General features: G+C 40.2%; 1 protein-coding gene across 1 annotated transcript; it reads left to right on the forward strand.

The window, feature by feature from the left end:
* The first annotated feature begins 1,308 nt into the window (after window positions 1-1,308).
* Window positions 1,309-21,177, forward strand: helz2a (helicase with zinc finger 2a). Its single transcript, XM_056437905.1, has 20 exons — window positions 1,309-1,404; window positions 3,026-4,595; window positions 5,825-6,008; window positions 7,423-7,530; window positions 8,425-8,939; window positions 9,037-9,675; window positions 10,234-11,029; window positions 11,175-11,250; window positions 11,507-14,966; window positions 15,118-15,203; window positions 15,394-15,519; window positions 15,599-15,754; window positions 15,835-15,973; window positions 16,064-16,195; window positions 17,525-17,711; window positions 18,628-18,774; window positions 18,954-19,163; window positions 20,005-20,161; window positions 20,394-20,561; window positions 20,640-21,177. The coding sequence occupies exons 2-20, from the start codon at window positions 3,244-3,246 to the stop codon at window positions 20,753-20,755; spliced, it is 8,754 nt and encodes a 2,917-aa protein (XP_056293880.1). The 5' UTR covers window positions 1,309-1,404; window positions 3,026-3,243; the 3' UTR covers window positions 20,756-21,177.
* Window positions 21,178-21,693: the final 516 nt, after the last annotated feature.

Genomic DNA, 21,693 nt, shown 5'->3' on the forward strand with positions numbered 1-21,693 from the left:
GATAAGTAGATTGAAGTAACACCTGTTTCTGACATGAGGTAAGAAGCCCAGAGTAAACACAAGTAAATCAAAGTCATATGCGCTTCTTACAGATGTGTATACTCGATCACACTTCTTGTCTACATATTATATTGATATTCAATATATATGTAAAAAGAAAATAGACATTGGTATCAAGGGTCGTTTTGCCCCGGGTAAGCATGACGTTCTCGGTAGTAGCAGCAAACAGAGACAAAACCAAAAGCCTAAAAAATGCTGTCAAATGTCAGAGAGTCAACAAACACACCAGTGACTGCTTTCTAGAAAAACAAAACAAAACTACAATAGCAGAATAACAGCAGAATTTACTGAGACAAGGAAAATATTAGGTATTAGGCCCTTTTCACAGCTGATGTTTTGACTTTGAAAAGCACAGAATAGACTTAATTAGACAGAGGCTTAAAGAGTAATAAGACACAGCGCCCAATAAGAAAGTTGAAGAAAAAAATATATTTTTAAGGAGGTTATGATGATGCTGTGCAGGAATATTGCCCGATAGAGTCGAGACACTTTTGGTGATGGTGAAGGGATGAAGGGCAAAGCTGACGATCTGGATGGATGTGATAGAGATGGGAACAAGGTAGATGAGAGTTGCACCAGTCTGACACTGAACTGGTAGCAGGGAGGAACAGTTTTGTGGCGAAATCTGATTGGTTTAACTGAAAGAATCAACACCCAGTCAGCTGACTGAGTTGGAAGCAGAGAGAGAGACAGACAGAGAGAGAGAGAGAGAGAGAGAGAGAGAGAGAGAGAGAGAGAGAGAGAGAGAGAACAAGTAAATATAGTAGGCTAGGCATTAAAACAATGCTTACAGAGTTAACTATTCAAACCAAAGTTCTGCAATAATGTTGACCCGTTTCCATTAGAATGTAATTATTGTAGCAGAGACAAGCAGATTATTATGCTAATGTAAAGAAAATTAAACAAGCTGAAACAAGTGGATTTGTATTGACAATAGGTGCCCTAAACTAAAGAGACTGTATTTATTTATTAAGGACACAATAACTAAATTAAATGTAATCAATCGCCTAATAGATGACTCCAGAAACACCATGATGGTTTGACATGAAGAGATGCCTCGAAAATCCCACTGCATGCAACTTCACAAAAATATGAGGAAGAGACATCCTTGAGGAGAGAGCGCATGCGTATAATGTTCTACCTCATAGTGATACAAATATATGGAAAACGAAACTTAGATTGTGTCGTCTAGAAAGAGAGGAGAGGCAGCAGTGCTCCGGATAAGGGAGGGGCCGAAACCTCATAGTAGTGAATCCACACGATTTGCATTAGGTCTCACTGCTTCCATTAACATGGAGGACATCTGCGATATCAATATCTTCACGAAGACCAGCCTAATTGACGGTAATTGTGAATACTACTGTTATTGATTATATTGTTATCAAGTTATTATCATTCCGCCAGTTTTATTTATAGTATTGTTAATATTAGTAGTAGTCGTGGGAGTTGTACGCAGAAGCAATATTGTCAAAATACGAAACTTGACTCACAGGTATTGACACATGTTTAGCATTATCTTTTGTATCAGCCAACAATAAATGGTTGAATTGTGTTGAACGTCTTGATTGTTGAAATGTTGGACTGGTATTTAATTATCTTTTTAATATTTTAAAACGTCTGCAGTTCGAACCCCACTTTGAACTCACTCGCTGCCTGCAGGTAATTCGAGCCTTTCGAGCTGCTGGCTTCATTCTGTGAGCTGGTGTTGCTGCTTTTGGTTAAATAAGAAAATGGACAACTGCTCCATCCAGTGGACATAAGATGCAAGCTGCGCGTAATTGTCATAACGAACAGTGGAAAATAGAAAAATATATTTATATCTCCCGTGTTTAATAACACTCGTTGGGGTGAATGGCGTGAAGCATTTAATTGTAGCAGAAGCCCGTGTAGTGATCGTAGAGACGTAGCCGAGCACACAAGAGGAAGAGTCCGTTCGCGCGCATATAGAAGAACACGGAAAGCGGACTGAGGATGCGGGTTCGAAGTGAGCGCCGAGCCATATTATATATTACTCAAACAACACTCGCATATGATGGCGGCAGCTTGTTGCGGGTGGCATCGGACTTTATTGTTTTGTTTTTCCGGGTCGAGGACGCAACAATAACTTGGTTAGCAACTTCTTATCTCGAAATTACGTTCGCTAACTTAATGTGAGCTGTCATCTCGAGGGCTTTGTCTCCGTTTAGGACAATGGTCTGCAGACATGTTATTATTAATTATACACTGTATTATATGTGTTATACGTTGGTCTCTATGTTAGCACCATGAACTCATGAAGTTCATATCAACTGACAGGCTGTCTGATGATCTTGGGTTTTCTTGTGGACCATGTCACAACGAGCTCACGTTATGTCCTACCTGGATCTTGAATTTTTATGTTTGAACTTACAAAATGTTCCCAGTCAAATATGTAGCAGTTTAAATACCAATTCATAGTATAAATAGTTTCCACTTTAAGGACGGAGAAGACAGACCATGCATTTGTAATTCCGAGAAGCAACAATATAAATATAACAATATATATAAATATATTTGTCTGCAGTGGCAGCACATGAAGACAGTCTCCAACATGAACTTACACACATGATTATGTTTACCGTGTCCGTGCTGCTGAAGCTACAAGCTAGCAGCCTTGCCCTCACCGTGAGCACCTGATGCTCACGGTGCTAAAATATGACTTTGGAGAAAGACTTTTAATTTCAATTCAATACAATTTATTTAGTATAGCCCAAAATCACAACTTACCAATTTGCCCCAGAGGGCTTTACAATCTGTACACATACGACATCCTTTGTCTCTGGACCCTCACATCGACACAGGCCAGGTTTTAGACGTTCAGACCAAATACCACCCAGTGTTCATCGAGAAATCAACATGGAAATCTCGCTCGATGCACACTGGGCTTCTGAAATGAATATATTGAGCACATTTCTCATGCTGTCTTCTCTACTGTTTTTTGTTTCAGACTCCTCAAAGCAAAGTTGGACATGTATCAGACTCTGGCCTTCATTTTAGCCACAGACATGTTGATCCAGCTTTATTCTCTCAGGGGTCCCTTAGTTCGTGCCTCGGTTAATCAGACTTGTAACCAAATCTGGGTCTATTGTGACTAGCTGCAACCAAAATACTACAATCTGCAGTTTTGAATCCAGGTGCTGTCTTCAGCACTATGAAAGTATCACAATGTCGGCTTGTGAATCCAAACTGGCTCCTCTCTTATCAACACATGAACTCAAACTTGCATGCATTCAGTGCTCTGTCAAGGAGAAAGAAGTTACGTATACGCTGAAATTGGTCAACCACCACTGTGCACATGATCTCCTGCTGTGCAGATCCAAAGGTGGCAGAAAATGGAGGCCGGTCTCCAGGCGACCCAAGTTCCCAAATCCGAGTAAGTATGAGAAATGCTGCTTCTTCGCGGAGGGCTCTGGATGCTCGTTCCACAAAAACCGGTGTACCTTCGCCAGAAGTGACGAGGAAGCCGCCGTTTGGACATTTGAAAAGCACCACATGGTAGACCACTTGCTCCTCTGTAATCTCATTATTCAGTGTGAGAGAGGAGGTGACCTGCCTGAAAACACAGAACCACTGGGTGACCTCCTGCTAACTTTGGGTGTGAAGGCTGTGTGTGATCAGTGTTCTGTGAAGGAGAAAGAAATAACATACACAGTTCAGTCAGTGAGTCACACGTGTAGTAGAGATCTGCTTTTAGCCAAAGACAAAGCCTCTGATAAGTGGAGGCCTGTCTCTGAGCGGCCCACACGTGGACAGTTTGGCCAGAATGTTATTTACCAAGAGTGTAATTTCTACGTCGAGGGCGCTGGATGTACACAACATGGACAGGGATGCACTTATGCCAGGAGCTGTGAAGAGGCCGCGGTATGGAACTACGTTAAAGACAGACACATCGATCGGGAAGAGTTAATCAGACTTATAATTGAGTCTGAGTTGATTCAGATGACACCAGAAAAGGCAGCTGAAGTCATACAGCAGCAGTTTTCAGGAGAATTTTTGGAGTTCTGCAAGGACTGCTTTCACGATCGCCCACAAAAACTGACGGCCAAAAGGTGGAATTCCACTTGCTCAGCAGACGCAGTGCACACCTGGGACCCAGTCTTAGTTCATCACCTGTCAGAAAAGAGCAGAAAGCACGTCTACAGCCAGGTGCGCCCTCTTCACCAGAACTGTCAGTTTACGTACTGCAGCCACGTCCAGCAGGGCAAGCCCTGCTGGCACGAGGCCGGCCACTGCCAGTCCGCCCAGAGCGAGGTGGAGATGGCCGTGTGGAAAGCGGAGCACAGTGGGATATCCGTGCGGCCTCACCTCCTCCAGATGAGCCGGCGAGACCAGACGGAGCACAGGAAGGTCACCATTTATTGCAAAATTTGCCTCCTGGTCCTTTCCTCTCCGGAGAGCTTCTACAAGCACTGCAGTTCTTTGGAGCATGCCCAGTTACTCTCTGTGGACACCACCGCCAGGTGGAGAGGACGACAGCCCCCACACAACCACCGATCTGAGCTTTGGCTGTGTGAGAGGTAAACAACTCACTTTACATGTTTGACAACCACAGTCAATTATTGTCCCACTATGTTAATTCATTCAAAATGTAACACATTTGTTTTTAAAAAAAATGCCATATATATTTATGTTGTATCCTGCCTGAAAGATAAGGCTCGAAATAATGTTTTTGTCATCAAATGAAATGAAAAGGCCAACACCAACATTGCCTTAGTCTCTCATTACCTCCCCTGTCTGTGCTCCTAGCCCATTCGTTCCGACTGAACACATTGCTCTACATCTATACAGTTTGTGTCATGAATATATGTTTAATTTATGAGAAATTCTCATTAATTTTCTACAACAGCTGAGCAATGTAGTTTTTGTTGTAGTCACAAACAGATCTGAGACGGTAGGGAATAATGCATCTGTTGGGCACTATTTTCAACGGCGGATTAATCTACATTTGGTGCAGTCATTTCCAAACACTGGGTCGCAGGAGATTTTATGAGGGTCGCCAAAAGTAGCAGAATATCTTCCCTAGTTTTTTATCTAACATTTGTATCTGCAGTACACCTTTGAGCCACACGAAAAAGCTCAATGTTCATATTATTCTGATAATTGTAGTCTTCTGATAATGTTGAACCTAATTACGGCTAGCGTACATTCAGCTCGTTCCTGATGAGAAGAAATGAAATGAATGAATCAAAACTAATATAGAAATGTGGCGAGATATTGAAATGCACAACGGAACACAGATCAAACATGACACTGAAATACAAAACTCATTGTTAAATCTATTTGGCATAAGTAAAATAAAAACAATTGGAAAGGATGATGATTTAGCCTTTTGTGTTTAACAAGTGAGTGAAGTGTTTCTCATTCCGCTGTGGACATTGTGTGTCCATCACAGGTCTGCGCTTCCCTCTGCTGGACAACACTGATACAACTTTACTGTTTTTTCTGAATTTGTTTTAATATGGCTTGTTACATTTATGCCACAATGAAAACCGCTTCATTCAGTTATTAAAGCCAAAAAGGGAAATAATTGTCCTTTGAAACATAATTTTCTTTCATTTAATTATGAAAAGGACAAGGGAAATTCATGTGTTTTTCAGTTTTCTACACAGTAGGGGAGCTAAATGGGTATTAATCTTCTGAGAAACATAAAGATGTCTTTGATATTTGTTTACAATTTTTTACCAATCAAAATGTTTTTGTTTGATCCTTTTTGTATTGTTTTGTTATAATTGCCTTTTCATCCTAGACCACAAACGTGCGAATATGGCAACAAGTGCCCAAAAGCTCATTCTGTGGAAGAGCTGCAGGAGTGGTTGATGCGTGCTAAAGAGGAAAAGGAGATCCGACACAACATCGGAGTCCAGGGTCTCATGTGCTACAGCGAAAGGCTCTTGGAGGAATACAAAAACAGCAGTAACGAAGTACACATCGTGAGTACAAGGCTCTAATCTGTTTTTTCTTCACAGTTTATCACGAGGTTACAGCAAACGTTATCACTCAAAAAGCTGTAGAGCTCAAAAGACATGCTTAAAGAAAATTGCTGCACATTATAAATAAAATGGGGATATAACAAGAGCAGATGAAAAGAGTACACAGGTCATACAGTACGCAGTCTGTCGCAGATGCTTTTGTGATTTATCGTCATCTCATAAACAGTAGAGCTAAATATGCCTGATAAATAATACTGAATTAGAAACTAAAGCATTGTGGGTAAATATAAGCCTACCAGAGAGACTAATCTCTCGGTATATTACAGACACACTTTAAATCTGTCCCAGTTTAGTAATTGTTGCAGTTTATTTGAATGACATCAGCTGACACAAAGTCAAATGGACTCAATGCAATGCTGTTGAAACGTTCTTTTTATTCATATATATATATATACAGGACTGTCTCAGAAAATTAGAATATTGTGATGAAGTTCTTTATTTTCTGTAATGCAATTAAAGAAACAAAAATGTCATGCATTCTGGATTCATTACAAATCAACTGAAATATTGCAAGCCTTTTATTCTTTTAATATTGCTGATTATGGCTTACAGCTTAAGAAAACTCAAATATCCTATCTCTAAATATTAGAATATCATGAAAAAGTATACTAGTAGGGTATTAAACAAATCACTTGAATTGTCTAATTAACTCGAAACACCTGCAAGGGTTTCCTGAGCCTTGACAAACACTCAGCTGTTATAAATCTTTTTTTTACTTGGTCTGAGGAAATATTCAAATTTTATGAGATAGGATTTTAGAGTTTTCTTAAGCTGTAAGCCATAATCAGCAATATTAAAAGAATAAAAGGCTTGCAATATTTCAGTTGATTTGTAATGAATCCAGAATGCATGACATTTTTGTTTTTTTAATTGCATTACAGAAAATAAAGAACTTTATCACAATATTCTAATTTTCTGAGACAGTCCTGTATATATATATATATATAGGGATTTCTGCTTCCCAGAGAATTCTCCCTTCACTGAAGAACACCATTTCAAGCCCTAATTGTCTCAGGCCCAAATTTCAATTCAATTCAGTTTATTTTATATAGCCCAATATCACAAATTACAAATCTGCCTCAGAGGGCTTTACAATCTGTACATATATGACATCCCTGTCCCAGGACCTCACATCAGATCAAAGATATCAAAAGCTAGATATTCAGCATTCAAAGCTAACAATTAACTATACAAGTGTGTCACTTATATCAAAGTTGGTTAGTTGACAAAATACACTGTTTTTTTTACTTTACGAACTGACAGTTTACTCTTCCATTCTGCACCTGCCGTAGATCACAGTTCACTATTTCTATATAATAATGTATATACATAATCACGATAAAAATGTCAACAGCTTGCAGAACAAGTTGACGATGTCAGCATTTCTTGTGATGACGAATTAACTGTGGAGTGTGAACAGATCAATGCAACACTGCAGTGGAACTTCCAAGTTGAAACCGAGGTAAGATTTTTACAACAAGGCTTGGATATATTTTCTGTGACAAATGCCAAAGTGTATGCCAGAAGTAATGCAATAAGCTAGACTTTTCATGTTAAAATATACGAGCAAGAAGAAAACTAATCTGTCCAAACCTTAAATAATAGTCTCTGGTAGAATGTAAGTTTTTGTTAGTCTTTTATCACAGAGTAATAATTGAAATATGAAAAATCAAAGTACTAACTGCATGTTGTTTACTTCTAGTATTCAGATGCACTGGTCTGTTTAATCACCAGTAAACTTACATTACCTAAACTTCATTGATCAAGCACTGTGTATGTGATCAGTTTAGGAAAGCCGGAGTGAAAAAAAAGGATGAGGAGGAGAAAGTCCTTCTGCATTCTGTAGACAATGATCTTTAGCAATGGAAGTGGCTCCATTCATAGTGCGAGTAGTATTGACCAATCACGATCGGGTGCACCTAAAGTACAACCCCATTGAATTGTGGGACTCGCCGTAGGGTGTGATTTAAACAGCTTTCTATGCGTATTACGCATTACTTAACACCACAGAAAAATAGACTTTAAGCATAAAAAATATAAATAAATCCCGTACCAGTGTGGACTGATACATATTATAAAATGGGAACACATCTGCTCCAGAGACGTGCGAGTGAGGGATGTCACAACCACTTCTGAAAAGGCTTTCAATAAGGATTGGCCCTAATAGGGGTCAGCTAGGTAACCAGTCAACAGAGAATACAGTTAGGCAGACATTTTTGGACTGACCATAAATATGGGCATGAGTGATGTATTGTATTGGTACTCTGTTACTCCCCTTCGTGTCAGTGTAGCAATCACGCAATCTTCATCGTCAAATATTATGGTATGCTTATTTGTCACTTTTCTGTGTGTACAGAGACAACTTGTGCATGTGGCGCTGCTGAAGCAGGAACCGGGAGCTTCATTCACCCTTGGTGACCTCGGTCCTGTGCCCTGCATCTACTCCTCAGGTGAACACTTTCTCATTGAAGACATGACCTACAACATCACCGTGTCCTTCACAGCCATCAACCCTGGCCTGTATGACCAGTGGCTGGTGCTAGATTTTGACACGAGGCCAGTGCTGCTGAAGAAACTCAGAGTAAGAGTTGGCCAACAGTCACTTGATGACATTGAGCAACCAACTTTGGATCGGAGAGCCGCCTTTCAAAGTGCAGAGCGTTGGCATCGAGGGAACAGGGTTATCATCCCGTGTACGTCAAGGACAGAAGCACAGGATGAGCTGTTAAAGGAGTACAAGCCTCCACAGATTAACTTCAAGTATAAAGTATCCCACAACAGCAAAACACCTCTGAATAGTGAGAACTACAAAGAAAGAATGCACCTCTTCCTGTACAATGAGGAGCGGGCAGAGGACCAGATTGTTTCACGGTAATATGCTTATCTTTAGCGTTTTTTTCCTTTTATGATGTTTAAAATATGAGCATATGTACTAACTCTAAGGCTTTCTTTTGTTCTTTTACTTAAGACTAAATGTTTGTGGCGAAATTACAACATTGGACACGCTGAACAGCACAAAGTTTGGCATGGAGATGGCTCCTCCAGGAGAACTGTTCTGTGCCATCTCAATTCCTTATAATCTCACACCGGACACCCCTGAGGGACAGGCCCTCAAACGAAGCATCCAGTCTTGCCTGGTAGCCCCCTTATCTTCAAGTGGTTCAAAAACCAAGGTCTATGAAGCAATCATTCTGCGAGACAAAACAAGTGAGAACAAAATGTATTTGCAGCTGTCAAAACAATGTTGCTTGGATCTCGCACTGGAATGCAATGAATCGTACCAAATGGAGGTGCAGTTCCAACTCGATCGCCACATCTTCTGCACAATGCACCAGACCATAGACTTCCTTCCTGATACAAAAAGAGTGTTACCAGACCTTCACAACTGTGTAGTTCCTGTGAATAACATACACTGTGAGAAGCTGAATGCAAAGCAGCAATCAGCGATTGACTTCATCACAGGTTATTCCAATGGCCAACAATGTGTAGCACCGCTCCTCATCTATGGACCGTTTGGAACTGGGAAAACATTCACCCTTGCTACAGCAGCCAGAGAGCTTTGTAAGCAGCCTCACAACAAAGTGCTCATTTGCACCCACACCAACAGGTAATATATATTATTGAAAATGTGATGATTTAAATATTTATTGATTGATTGATTTCTATCGACATGTGCTCCCCAAGTATTAATCCAGGCTATGCTCTTTGAGCTAAGCCCGGGGCGGCCCCTCTGCCCATTAACAAATATAATAAACACTAGAACATAGCTTGATTCGATTTAATACATATTACACGATGTATATTGCACATCCTAGTTCAAAAGCTAGATATTTTTGCTAAATTCAGTGTTTTGGGTGCAGAAACCAATATTTATCTTATTGTTCTATCTGTTCAATTTTTCATATCTTAATATTAGACATTGTAATCTTTTTGGTGGGCAATGAACAGAAACAATTTTGTACTCATTGACAGATTTACACATACCATTATATTTCAAGTGGGCAGCTATGCCATGCACCATATTCAAGTTGAAAAGTATTTAATATATTTTAATTTAATTTAATGTTCTATGGCACATGGGGTTTTCTGGTCTGTTGTGCAGTGTATCTTGTTCAAAACTACACATAACGGCAACACTGCTCACGACATTTTTGTTTCCTTTCAGTTCTGCAGATCTGTACGTCAGAGATCACTTACACCCATTCATCGACCAGAAAAATAATGGGATAAGGCCGGTTCGAATAAAAGCAAATAGTAAAAAGGCTTTGTTTGCCACAGATAAGATTACTCAGAAATACAGTTTACTTTCGGAAAATGGACAGTTTTTTTTACCACCTACAAAAGCTGCCCTAGATTTGCACAACATAGTCATCACCACCACATCAATGGCGAGACATTTTCATGACCTCAAGCTCCCAGAGGGATATTTCAGCCACATACTAATTGATGAAGCCTCTCAGATGCTGGAGTGTGAAGCCTTGATGGCTCTTGGCCTTGCTGGGCCAAACACCAGAGTTGTTTTGGCTGGAGATCACATGCAAATGGGACCCAAGCTTTTCTCAGTTGATGATCATCACCGTTCAAATCACACACTCCTCAATCGCTTGTTCCACTACTATCAAGGCCAAACGTGTGACGCGGCTCTGAACAGTAGAATCATTTTCAGTGACAACTACCGCTCAACCAAAGAAATTGTGGACTTTGTATCCACCCATTTCTACGTTGGTAAGAATGATGTTATCAAAGCCAGTGGAAAGGTTCCAGCTCCTGAAATTGGCCATGCCCTAAAGTTTCACCATGTCCGAGGAGAGTGTGTCTTGGACACTCGGTCCATGTCTTGGTATAACAAAGACGAGGTTGGAAAAGTGGTTGAAGAAGTAGAGGAGATTCTCAAAAACTGGCCACAGACCTGGGGGACGAAGAACCAAAGGTCAATCTGCATCCTGTCAGAGGGATCTCAGGTAAATCACAACTTTCTAGTTCCCACAAGACCAAAACAAAATTACATCAATGATACAGGGAGGATTTCTGCATGAATGTATTTGAATTGTCATGTTATATATGGTCAGAGTTGTAATTATCTCAATTGTTTCTTCTGATTATTAGGTTCAGCAAATTAGGAAAACACTTTCAAGAAGACGCCTTGCTGAAGTCCGCGTTGAGAATCTTGCAAACGTACAAGGTAGTTTTAATTTAACTTAAAGAATTCATGGATGATTAACCTATTATGCTTCTCAAAAAAGGATGCCTAAACAACACACCTGTCTGACTATTTCAGAATTTGTTTGGGGTATTTTAATAATAGTTTGTTCTTAAAACCAACATGACCTTGTCTGGTTAAACAGTGTTGCTAATAAATAGATGAATAAAGAAATATATTTATTTGACCTTATACTTAATTTAATTACTTAATGCGAATTGTCTTCATGTGTTGACAGGCAAACAGTTCAGGGCAGTCATAATGACAGCTGTGCATACACGCGACAGCCTTAAAACATCTCACCTGCCTGGTCTGGAGCTGTTTAATGATGCACGTGTGTTAAACACTGCAATGACAAGGGCTCAGTCCCACGTGGTAGTGGTGGGAGATGCTGCTGCCCTCTGTTGCTTTGGGAAATGCTCAGGGGTCTGGAAGAGCTACGTCGACCACTGCATCGGCAACAACAGTGTAGCACCGCAGCATTTCACCAAAGATTTCTTTGAAAAAGACATCATGGAAACTACAAGGTTTCAAAAGTCTGAACATGTGGATGAGAGCGACACTCTCAACGATGCAATTCTTCAAGAGTTGGAAGATGAGTACGAACAGCTGAAAACAAAATGTAGTTCAGAAGACGACGGATTGAAAAGTTTGAAAGACTTTGACCACCACAAGTCAAGATCATCATACAATGTCAGTGGTGTCGATACAGACCTTTTGGAGTTGTGCGAAAAACAACCAGATGTGTACAAGCGAGGAACGGTGATCAGGGAGACATCAAAGAGAGGTTATGTCATACCATTTCATAACCCCACCACACATATCAGCATCGAGGGAATGACAAACCTAGGCAAGGTCTTCAGTGGGGACGAAGTGGTCACACAAACAACAAGAGAGGTCATACAAACAACAAGAGAGGTCATACAAACAACAAGCGTGTTCAGCATCACCAAGGAAGCTGAATCGGCTCGTGTGCTTGTGTGCCTGCTTGAGGATGAGGATCACAGCAAATCAAGCCAAAATTCGGATGACAGATATGTCAAAAGGACAATGATTCCCATTGTAAAATCTGCACCCAAAATACGCATACTGATCAGCAGGAAAAGACGTAACTCCCTTCCAATATGGGAGCAGATAAATGGATATTGGACAACTCCATCATATGAACGTCTCAACGAAAAGCTCAAACAAAACAATGTATTTGTGGTGCAAGTGATTGCCTGGAAAAAAAAATGCCATCTTCCATTGGGGTACGTCATAGATATTCTTCCAATCGGAAGTTCTTTTTCTGATGGCCTACAGATCTTGAATCTGGAATTCAATGTTGAACCCAATACATGTAAATCAGATGAGGTACTCTCCTCTGAAGATGAAGACGGGAAACACAGACAGGACATCATTGAAGTGTTTACTTTCACTGTTGATCCAAAAGATGCAAAAGACATGGATGACGCCATCAGTGTCAGAGAAAGTGGAGACCATGAGTATGAATTGGGAGTCCATATTGCAGATGTGGCTAGCTTTGTGAGTCCAACTGGTGAATTGGATGAGTTTGCAAAACAACTTGTAGCTACGTATTACAGCAGTAGTAACGGTCCTAGGACCCCTTTGTTCCCCGAAGCCTGTAATGACCACTTCAGTCTTCTGCCAAATAAAGATCGCAGGGTGATTTCATTAATGTTCAAAGTAAATAAGACAACACATGAGATCATTGGAACGCCCAAATTCCAGCTGTCGTTGATCAATTCTAATCGGAAGTTGTCTTATGAAGAGGCAGGGGACATAATCACCGAAAGATATAGAGACAAACCGAGATTTGACTCTGCAGAAAACTGTGTGACAGTGGCTTATTGTTTTGCAAAAGCCCAAAGGAAGTTGAGGCTTGTGGATTGGGCTTACTCTCAACCTGACAATGACAGAATGCCCGGAAAGCGCAAAGCAAATCTGATGATTGAAGAGCTGAATGTGTTATTCAATGCACTTGCAGCTACGGAATTGATTGGTTTTGAGAAAACCATGGCTTGCACACCCCTTCGCTGTCAAGGAGAACCAGATCCTGAAAGGATCGAAGAATTCAAGAAGAAATGCGAAGGATTAATATCACTGTCTTTTCATGTGCGGCACAAAGTTGAACAGGACGAGAAATCCCCCCAAAAAAAGCCCAACAAGCCCTTTGAAAACTTCCGTATACTCACAAACGTGTGGGAAGATATCCAGGCAGCTGCCAGATCAGATGATATCGACAGAATGGTGGACCTGATTGCTGCAGATGACATCCACCCTCAGCTCCAGCCAGTCGTTGATCAGTTCAAAAGGTGCCTTCGGAAAGCTGAATTCCTCTGTTCCAACTCTAGCGAAGCAGCGGTCGGGCATTATTCTATGGGCTTAAAGTCTTACACCCAAGCATCCTCACCAATACGGCGATACATGGACATCATCTTGCAGAGACTTTTGCACTGCTTCATATGCAAGAGGGATGCCCAATACACTACCTTCGAGATTATGACTTTCTGCAGTCAATCTGATAAAAAACTCAAGGACATCAAGGAGTATGAACAAAAGGCTGAGCAGATGCTCTTTGCAGTGAGCACGACAAAACAAAGTGCTTCAAAGTTAGCCTTTGTTGTTAGTCCCAAGGATGACCGTTTAGCATTGGCATTTCCATTTAACAATAATGTATTTGCAGAGAGTTTATCAATAATGTACAAACATTTACAATTGTGCGACCAACCAGATTTTGATGAAGCAAACAACTGCGTCACTCTCAAATGGAAAAGACGAATCTACGCAGCTGACAGCATGCAAATCCACCAAGAGCTGAAAAAGCCAGGCTGTGATGCCTACATTGAGCTTCCACTGACAGTATGGAAGGCCACTGTTGAAGCAGTTGACACAAAAAACTGGGATCATGCAAAGTCTCTCACAATCGAGGCTGATAAAACGCGACTGAAAAAACAAAAGATCCTGCCTCAATCAGCTATTGTGCCTCATTCCAAGACTAACACATGCACCATTGAGAAGCAAGAGGAAAAGAAGGAGCATGAGGCTGACATCAGGCTTCAGTTGCAAAGAGGTGACACCCTTCAGATCCAAATGTCAACAGAGATAAAAAGAGGTTATCAAATACCTGTTATTCAGTTGGTGCGCATTAAACCAATGTTTGAGGTTTGTGTGCACCATGTCCACAGCCCTATCACATGCTTCTCCAGATCTGCAGAAGAGCCGTCAAGGCCTTTTTATCGCAACATCGAAGAGTACAAACAGATATGGAAACCAATGTGTGAGATGGAATCTGCTTCCACTGCAGTGGATGAAAGTGACAGCATAGTCATCGAGAACCTGGAGGTAAACTTCATTCAGGAGCGGGGCGGCTCACTAGCAGGAAGCTTCTTCTTACCGGTCGCATGGATCAACGAATGGGCCATTGAATGTAACCTGTCAAAGTGCTTACTGTGCATACGGAAAAGAGGTTTGAAGTTTCTTTCAACCCCAGAGCATTCTGTACTGGTGGACCCCAAAGTGTTTACATGGGTGGCCCATGGCGTCACAACACAAGTAGAACGGAAGAAGCCTCCAAATGAAGGAAGTGCAGTGCAGTTCTATGTCCATCACCTTCCAATGAAGGACATTCCTGATTGTGTCTTTGAGAGAAACACTTGTTTCACAGTGGAAATAATCCCAAAGCTCGTGCCTGACATGTAAGTACAAGTAAAGTTCACTTTGGCCTTACTAGTGTCACATTGCTAAACTTGACTTCAACTTTTTCTTGTATTGACATGGAGATTACACATTGTTAGACGTTTTTCAGTTTCAGATCAAACTGTTAACATGCACTTCTTTTTTTTTTAGCCGGAACGAAGATGCTGTGATGAAAATACCATCTGCATGTGAACTTGTCATGAATATAGCACTTGGAAAACACGTTCCGAGAGAAGGTATGTCCCTTGGTTGAAAGTAGATAGTTGCATTGACTCTAACTATTTGTATCAATATGAATGAGACAGGAGATCCAATACACATCACACACGTTGTACATTATTACCGTGTATTGTGTTTTAAGTTTGACTCGATTGCTTTTTTGTTTTGTGTGCAAAAAAAATAATAATAATAATTTTGACTTTGCAGTGGAACCAAGGTGGCTCAGCTCGAGGAGAGCGAAACCAGAGGGACTACCAGACTTTAACAGCAGTCAGAGTCTTGCTGTGGCGAAAGCTCTAAATAATACCTTCACAATCATTCAGGGACCACCTGGTAAGAGATGGAACTTATATTCACCCTGATGCTTCATATTTTCTGCAAAGGCTAACGCTATTTCCCCCCCGTTTCTTAGGAACTGGAAAGACAGTAGTAGGTGTTTACATCGTCTACTGTTTCTTCGAGCTGAACATGATGAACCCAAGGAAATTGGATGACCCAGTGAATAAGAACAAGAAGCAAGTCATTCTCTACTGCGGCCCGTCCAACAAGTCTGTTGATGTTGTTGCAGGCAAGTTACTTTGGTTCTCTGCTTACATTTCAGCATCATTTCTTTCTGTTTCTATAACACATGATTTACTGTTATAACAGAATACTTGTTGAAGTTTGAGCACAAACTACGGCCCCTCAGGGTGTACAGCCAACAAGTGGAGATGCTTGATTACCCTTATCCCGCTCTTCAGTATTCCCGGAGGTCATCCCGCCAAGAACGCGGCAAAGAGGCGCTCAGGTATAATAATCCCACTAGTTGATGAGATTCAGTTTTTTTTATTAATGTCTTTTATTATTAACCAACACTGGCATATTTGATATGGTTTAGGAGCATCACCATGCATCACCGCATGCGACAGGACCAAAACATTTTCTCGGAGAAAATACAAGATTTTGATCAACGCATTAAACTTGCCAATGAGAAAAAAGGAGCCGAGCTGACTGCTGAACAAGTGAAAGAGTAAGTTCAGATGCATTGCTGGTTCAACACACTTTAAAGTTGCATGAAAATGTCACCTTTTAGTCAGTTAAGTAGGGGATTCTGAAATACCCACTTAATAGTTTCTAGAAAATCTCCCCTTTGTGTCAGTTTTTCGGATCAGAATAAACCGTTTTTTTAGGTTTTACAAGAAAAGAAGACTTCAAGGCTAATGACGAACTAGTTGTATGCCAAATAAACATCTGGACTGTTTGCTGTCCTGGCTCCTCAGTGGTGGAATGAGCTCCCCACTGACATCAGGACAGCAGAAAGTCTCTACATCTTCCGCCGGAAACTAAAAACACATCTCTTCCGACTATATCTGGATTAAAACACAGATTAACACTTCAGTGGCACTTAAATGGCTCTTATTTATGGTACTTTTGTCGTTTGACTTTCTTGAAGAAATGTTACTTTCTGGATTCTTGTTGTTCTGAGTTTGTACTTATGGTTAAATGCACTTATTGTAAGTCACTTTGGATCTGCTAAATGAGATGTAATGTAATCTGGTGAACCTCCCCAGATTGCTCAAATCTGATATTTATTGTTAGGCTGTTACTTTGTACAGTTTGTTAGCCAAAAGGAGATTCTATGGTGAACTGGTCACGTCATCTGCGGACAAAGAATAACAAAGATGTCACACATAGCATGATGTTTACAGGCATAAACATTTGTATTATTAGGGCTTTTTGTGTAGCAATGACCGCTTCTTGTGGTAATTCAGAGTCGAAGCCGGGAGTGAACCAGATTTCATATTCCATATTTGTATTTACCGAGTGACTCCCATCAGCGCAGAACTGTGACAGATGTCAACCTAGAAGGAGATAAAAGTTGCTGTTTAATTGGTGGTTTAATTTGAAAAATATCAGAGTCCATCTGTGTCACATATTGAATGCCAAAGAGCAAAACCTCCTATCTGACAAATGTCTTCTTTTAAGAATCCCAAAAGAATTTTTTTGTTTTCTTGCAGAATGATATTTGTTAAGTATACCCAATACATAATACAACATTTTAAAAATACAAGAAGAAAAATACACAAAGTTCCCCCCACTTTTCCTGGATCATTTTGCAGATAGGAGGTTTCGCACTTTGGCCATCGATGTGCAAAACAAGAATGGATTTGCGCCACTTTTTCCTGGGGTCTGCACGAAGACGATCCTTGTCTTGTGTTTGTTAGTCATTTTGATATTATGCGTATGGCTGTTATATGTTTGCATACCAACATTTTGTGAAAAAGAGAGAAGAAACAAGAAATTGAGCAACATTCAAACTTATTGTCCAGCACTAACTATGGATTGTTTTTCTTCCAAGATACAAAGATCTTCTCCGAGATGCTCGGCAGTATGAGCTTGAACGGCATGACATCATACTGTGCACATGTGCACAGTCTACCATATTAACCAAAACAGTCAGTGCACGCCAGATCGTCATTGATGAATGTGCAATGGCCACCGAACCCCAGGCCCTGATCCCGTTCGTCTACAACAATCCAGAAAAGGTGCGCTTTCCATTTCACAGTCAGTATCCTGCTCGGGCTTTCCATTAACATTGTAGGAATGCGTCTGTTTGTTAAGGATGAATGTTGCTGTTTTGGTGCATTACTTTATGAAATAACATTTTTAAAGCACAACAAGTTTTAATGTCAAAATACCTTTTTATCTTTATTAGCCTAATCCTTGTCGAACATGTAAGGATATAAAAAACTGAAGATACACAGCAGTGCTTTGATTCTGGTCGCCATCTGATGCAACCTTTTAGAACTTGAGGCCCACCTTGGATTGCTACAAAAAAATTCTGGCAGAAAACCTTTCAACTATTGCTAAATTAAGTAGCCTATTCAAGGCTGGGTGTAATATTCTGCTTGCCCTCACCATAACTCTCTACCATTATGAATCTAAATTGAATGTATTCAGGATCACATTTACTCACGAACACTCTTTGACTGGTGCAGGGTTGTCTCCCACTCTAATCACTTTTTAATTTCCAAAACCAATCCAACTTTGGGTCACTACAGCCAAGGGGACGTTAGCTCGCTAACAGCAGCAAAACACGTAGATCTACCTGATGATGTGTCGTCATTGGCGTGGTGATATTCAAACGTAACTGGCCATTGAAATTTGAATGACTTGATGTAATTAATGTTATCTGTTGATATAATCATCCTGTCTTCAGACATGTCTCTTCCAGATGTTTTACTTATCAAAGCACATTCATGCCCCCAATAACTTCAAGACTTTCCATTTTGAATACGGGAGGTTCTCCAAGAGCTGGTTTGCCGGCTAAACAGCCACTTACTCGTCTCTGTCTGACTGGCTATTTTTTACAAGGGATTGTCTTTGCATTAAAGAGGTTAGGGGGCCTTCTTGCATCATCACACTAGTACGTGACTGTAATATTGTAACATCCCTTTTCAGATTGTTTTGATCGGTGACCACAAACAGTTACGACCCATTGTGAAGCATGAGCATGTGAAGAAGCTCGGGATGGCCAAGTCACTGTTTGAACGCTACTATACAATGCACAAGAAAAGGGCAGTGATGCTGGACACCCAGTATAGAATGGTGATATACAGTATTCAATATACACTATGTAAACGTACAGTATATACAATGTGCATTATATTACAGTTTATTGTATATACATGAACATATGTACTTACTGCAGCAATATTGTATCACCATATGTCTGAGTTCAATATTCTAAATTTGTATCAATAACTATCGATTATGTGCCTTTATAGCATGAGAGCATATGCGAGTTCCCGTCAAACGAATATTATGAGGGAAAACTGCAAACTGGGGTGGAGCAGCCAAGCAGCGTCCTGCGTGTTGGAGACAAGACAATGCCAATTGTCTTTGGGCACATCGTTGGAGTGACAGTCCGTCTGGTCATCAACACAGTCAAGGGCAACGAGAACTCTAAAGCAAACAAGGAAGAGAGCGACAAAGTGGTACTATTTTGGGCACACATGGTTTCCTTGTTGATTTTAAACAGTGATATTCAAATATAAAGTTAAGAGTCATTAAAGTTGGGCATGGTAATGTTGAGAACCCGGCAAGATAAAACTAGATCTGAAAAACGAGCCAACCTAAATACGGCCTAGTGTAACCAACTCTTTTCAAATTAATTCAGCTGTCATCATTTGCTCCAAACTGTGAAAAATCTGGCAAAAAGGTCGGCAACACTGATCCCTTTGGGCTTCTTTTCAAAGCCACTCGCACAAATTGTCGTTCTGAACCGAAACAATAAACATAGCATTTGTTACCACCACTCTCAAGCTAGCAGCGTTTGATTTATTGATTGCTGTGGAGATGTAAAGAAAATGTCAACAATTATAACCAAAATCTTTTTGAAGAACATTACCAACCCTATCTTTAACCTGTTAACCCTTTAAACATGCCGCCTTTCCATTTTAGTACATTGATGAACATTTTAAAGTATTGAATTTGAAAATCTGTATGAAAAAAACTAAGTTTAATTAAACTTCCTCAAGTTAGCAAACAGGTTTGGATGCTCTCTTGAGAGATGTTTTGCATGCGTCAAAATACAGTTGATGCACCAAATAACATTTAAAAAAAGAATAACACCATTGACATTGTGAACATTAAACTCACATGATTGATCATCTGTCAGCTTCTTCTTGGATATCTCCATAACGCTTTCCTTGTATTTGGATAACAATAAACATGGCTAAAAGTAGTCGACTTGGGAGCAACTTTGGAAACCTGGTAACATGCTTTATAGTGGTTTCGTTATTACAAACAGTGTTTTTTACTTTGGTTCTTTTCCAGGTTGAGATTGCTGAAAAACTGGTGAGGATCGCCAAAATTGAAGAGCCAAGCATTGTGATTCTGACACCCTATAATGCCCAAGTGTCAGAAATCAAAGACAGGCTGAGAGACAAGAAACTGGATCAGATCACTGTCACCACAATCACTAAAAGCCAAGGTGAGCAATCCTTTACTGAGAGTAAAGTAGCTACATTTGAATGAAAACCTATTCTGAAGAATTGCTTGTAACTACCATGTTTGAGCTTGTCCCAGTGGTACCACTACTTCCTGTGCTGATGGGCAGTTTAACGCATTGTGTCATATTTCATGACCATATTTTTTTAATTTAAGATCACAATCTATAAAGTAGTACATACAGACATTTTGATGTGCAACATTTTGTCTTCTAGGGAGCGAATGGCGTTACGTCATCTTATCCACAGTGTGCTCTCTGCCAAGTGAAGAGATTAAGATAGATCCAGAACCCGGATGGCTGTCCAAACATCTGGGCTTTGTGGGCGATCCCAACCAGATCAACGTGGGCATTACCAGGGCCAAGGAGGGACTGTGCATCATCGGTAAGATACTTATTGCTATGCTTAAAGCGCAAAGCTTCTATGGAGCCTATAACTCAAGAAGTTTCTGTCCTCTCAAAGGGAACCAAGCGTTGCTGAACTGCAGTAGAGGTTGGAGGAATCTCCTGGCCCACTACAGGCGTCACAATGCAATGACAGATGCACACAAAATCAATGTGCTTGTGGCACATAGCTGAACTAATCCTTCCTTTATAAGGGACTGGATTTCTGTAAGTAGCAGAAGAACAGAGCAGCACGACTCCCGTAAACATGTTCTATTTGTTGTAACTTTTGATCTACTCTTTTTACAGTTTTACAGTATATTTGAGGTTTTTGATATTACATTTGATGTGTTCTGTTTTTCCTTGCTATTGAATATAAACAGGAAATCCTACAACTTCTAGATCATCTGTATCTTGAATGATATTCTTAGATGTGCACATTTAAACTCTAAACGTTCAGGTTCAAAGACTGACTAGTCTGAGTTTTTCATGTTTGTGTTTATGAAAAGTTGTTAAAGAAACAACTGCCCGACTGTGTTTTGATACCTTAAGATCTTGTATGTTCAGGGATTAGCTTCGGCTACAGAAATTGTAATAAAACATTGTCATTGAATATACCATGTATGATGTGTAATTGATTCGATGAAGGCTGTTTTTTGCCCGACTATTGGGGAATGCAGGCAACAGGGTCGGCTGGAGCACACAGGTTCAGGGATTTATTGACCTGTTCAAGGTACAAACTTGTATGTAAACCAGAGACAGAAGAAGGAGGGACAGAGAGGCATGATTATGGAACATTAACTGGATGAGATGCACGTCCACTGTTCAGAGTAAACATTTTCAGATGGATTTAAGTCATTATTTCAGAATTTTCACTTTAAGACAAGGTTTACTACCTCTAAGGTAAAAAAAAAAACACTGAGCACGATATATATGAAACGTGGAAGTTGTATGTGTATTAATACTGAATAAACTAAGCAATAGTTATTGACTCTTACATTATATCACATTAAATGTGTCGACAAATATTTTTCTTTACCAATGAAGCACTTTAATGAAACACGAATCAGTGTTGACTAAACGTCATGAGGTTAACATAGCCTGGTTTACGTTTCTAGGACTTTTCAGCTTTA

This window comes from Pseudoliparis swirei, chromosome 18 (assembly GCF_029220125.1).
Source record: "Pseudoliparis swirei isolate HS2019 ecotype Mariana Trench chromosome 18, NWPU_hadal_v1, whole genome shotgun sequence".
Taxonomy (NCBI): Eukaryota; Metazoa; Chordata; class Actinopteri; order Perciformes; family Liparidae; genus Pseudoliparis; species Pseudoliparis swirei.

Excerpts from the sequence above, each read along its gene's own strand:
- helz2a (XM_056437905.1), top strand. The coding sequence starts at position 3,244 with ATGTCGGCTTGTGAATCCAAACTGGCTCCTCTCTTATCAACACATGAA. Across the intron at positions 17,712-18,627 it reads TCTACAACAATCCAGAAAAG|ATTGTTTTGATCGGTGACCA; the intron begins GTGCGCTTTCCA and ends ATCCCTTTTCAG. Across the intron at positions 20,162-20,393 it reads CACAATCACTAAAAGCCAAG|GGAGCGAATGGCGTTACGTC; the intron begins GTGAGCAATCCT and ends TTTGTCTTCTAG.